We start from the raw sequence: 3000 nt of genomic DNA, 5'->3' as shown, positions 1-3000 counted from the left end.
AATTGTGGACGGACCAAAATAGACGGAGGGAGTATAATAGAATATAAAAGTGTGCCCTTATCCCTCCATTGAATTATCTGTATAAATTATAAATTATTAGAACATAAAAAGAGTACAACTCATGTACGGATTAATTAAAGCGGAAACTCCACTATCTTGTTTCACTTTTTGCGGATGGTGATTTGACAAACTCATATTTTAGGCTTGTTTTATGGGTGATTAAAGAGTGCTTTTGATGGTTTAAGATGTTAAATACAAGTTTTTTCACCGCATATACACTAATTAGGTGAGTTGATGGGTTTGTCGTAGTTTTGTGATGAAAACAGGTTGAAACGAGCCGAAGCTGAAATTCGAGGAGTTCTCCAGAAGGAAAACCCGACCGGGTGTTTTCCATTTCTCGGAAAACCCGGTCGGGTGTTTTGAAGTAGCCACTCCAGGAGGAAAACCCGACCGGGTGTTTTCCATTTCTCGGAAAACCCGGTCGGGTGTTTTGCAAAATAGCGGGCTTCGGGAAGAAAACCCGGTCGGGTGTTTTATCACCTACAAATCACCCGACCGGGTGTTTGCTAATTTGTCCTGATTTTCACTCCGAGTATAAAAGGGGTTCTAACTCAATTTAGAACCCTAACCTTCCCCACGACAAATTGAGAGAAAAAATCGAGAGATACAAGTCATTGAAGGCAAGGAGGCTTCCATCTTCAAGAGATTGAAGAAGAAAGATCCTCCCCAACATCAAGTCTACATTAGGGAGTTCTATTACCTTTTCTTACTATGTTTTCCTTTGAAGTTTTTGTATTTTCTTTTGTCTTAGCTTCCATTATGAGTAGCTAAGTTCTTATTAGGGATATTGGTGAAGTTTGTATGGAATTCATGGGCTAAATCTTGATTTATGCTTATCTATGTCTTATGTGGTGGTTTTGTTGGTTGTTGTGCTTTTTCATTATCCAATTGATTAGCTACCAGTTTGATATGTCTTATTCTAATTATTGTCGTTGAAAGATGCTTAATTAGATAGTTAAATGACCAACAACTCCGTGCGTTGTATGTGCTCGAGAGAGACATAGCTAGAGAGAGGGCTTGGGTCCGTAGGTTGTAGGAGTTGGTTTCGAAGTGTAGGGAGGAGACTCCGACATTAGAGGCCGATCAACGTGTTAGGTGCACCCGAGAGGGGGTCTAACCAATTAACCCGACCTTCCTAGCCACACATAAGACCATTTAGATGAGCATGATCCCTAGGTGAACACCCGTGATCCATACCAACGGATCAATATCCCTATCTTTCCAACTTGAGTGAAAACTATCCTTTTTCTTGTCTTAATTTCCTTTTGCTCTTACTTTCTTACTTGTTCTTTGATCTTAGTGTAGAAAAACCAAAAAAACCCCTTCTAATAGTCTAGATAGTGTTCTAAATTGCATCGTAGTACTCAAGCCGGCACTTAGTCTTCGAGGATCGATAATTTTAACTTGCCACGTGCTACATACCCCCATACACTTGTGGGTGACATTTTGATTGCAAGTTTAGCATGAGTCAAGTTTTTGGCGCCGTTGCCGGGGACTAATTTGCTTTTGTGTTTGATATTGTGATAAGATAGAGAATACTAGTTTAGACATTTACTTGCTTTATTTAGTTTAGTTTTCTAGTTTAGCTCTAATTTTCCTTTGTTTCCTCTCTTGTGTTGTGTAGGTTTTTATGCTCACGCGCTCAAGGCATCTACCCCTTGAGCCGATTAATTTAGAGATAGAAGCCGCCAATAGAAGAAGAGGAGGACGAAGGAGGAGAGCACGAGCTCAACATCTAGTTGAGCCAATGGAAAATCCAAATGGGAACAACGAGGAAGTACCACCTCCACCTCCACCTCCCCTTAATCAAGACCAAATCATCCTCCAACTACAACAACAAATGGAGGAGATGAGAAGGGAAAGAGAGGAGGAAAGGAGAAGAGAGGCACCGGTTAGAAATGCATTTGGGAACGTTAATATCCCAATGCCACCCATTGATCCAAGAGTAAATGCCAACAATTTTGAGTTGAAGACGGCATTGATCCAATTTGTGGAGCAACGTGTTTTCTCGGGAAGGCCCACGGAGGATCCTAATATGCACTTAGCCAAATTCTTGGAGATTGCCAACACTACCAAGCTTAATGGGGTTCCCGAAGATACAATCAAGCTTAGGCTATTCCCATTCTCATTGACGGGATATGCTAGAGATTGGTTTGATAACCTTGAGCCGGGCTCGGTTATAAGTTGGGACGACTTAGCCAAAAAGTTCTTGGAGAGGTTCTTCCCTCTTAGCTCTACTCTCAACCTACAAGCGGAGATCTCCCACTTTAAAATGAAGAGCCAAGAGTCTATGTTCGAAGCATGGGAGAGATTCAATGCTTTGTTGAAGAAGTGTCCTAACCATGGGTTGTCTCCGGGCCATCAAGTGAGCCTTTTCTATAATGGATGCTCGGAATTTATCAAAAGTCAACTAGACTTTGGTTCGGGGGGATCATTCTTGGACAAAGGGGTTGATGAGTGCAAGAAGATGCTTCAAAGGCTTGCATACACTAGCAAGAGTTGGAGCTCGGGTCGAGATGGCTCTATGCCGGTAGCTTCGGTTGTTGATTCGGATGCATTCAATCTCCTCAACCAACAAATGATGATTCTCAATCAAAAGGTGGATAGCATAAGTTTGGGGATGGCACCCAATGTAGAGCCTCAACCTACCGTAGAGGATGTTAATTATGTGCATCAAGGAGGAAATCAAAGGAACTTCTACAATTATCGCCCCAACAATGGGGGTGGTAATTATCGTCCATCCTTCAATACACATCCAAATCTTTCGTATGGGAATCCGAATAATGCTATTCAACCAAGTGGGGTTAACAATTCACCTAGCACTTCAAAGTCTTCAAGTGATGTTACCAATGAGCTTCTAAAAGCTTTGATGGAGAAGACCGATGGGATTATGGAACACTCTACCAAGAGGATTGATAAAGTTGAGACGGCGGTGGTAGA

The 3000-nt window shown here is 41.8% G+C and overlaps 1 protein-coding gene and 1 non-coding gene across 2 annotated transcripts; one reads left to right on the top strand and one right to left on the bottom strand.

The window, feature by feature from the left end:
• Positions 1–1807: 1807 nt before the first annotated feature.
• Positions 1808–2980, top strand: LOC125199751 (the record flags this gene model as incomplete). Its single annotated transcript, XM_048097661.1, has 1 exon — positions 1808–2980. A coding segment is annotated over exon 1 (1173 nt), but the record flags the coding sequence as incomplete, so codon positions are not given.
• Positions 2303–2409, bottom strand: LOC125199752. The gene has a single exon (XR_007172628.1). It is a non-coding gene; the product is annotated as a small nucleolar RNA R71 (small nucleolar RNA).
• Positions 2981–3000: the final 20 nt, after the last annotated feature.

This window comes from Salvia hispanica, unplaced genomic scaffold (assembly GCF_023119035.1).
Source record: "Salvia hispanica cultivar TCC Black 2014 unplaced genomic scaffold, UniMelb_Shisp_WGS_1.0 HiC_scaffold_658, whole genome shotgun sequence".
Taxonomy (NCBI): domain Eukaryota; kingdom Viridiplantae; phylum Streptophyta; class Magnoliopsida; order Lamiales; family Lamiaceae; genus Salvia; species Salvia hispanica.
The sequence above is the reverse complement of the archived record's forward strand: the minus strand, read 5'-3'. Positions and strand labels throughout refer to the sequence as shown.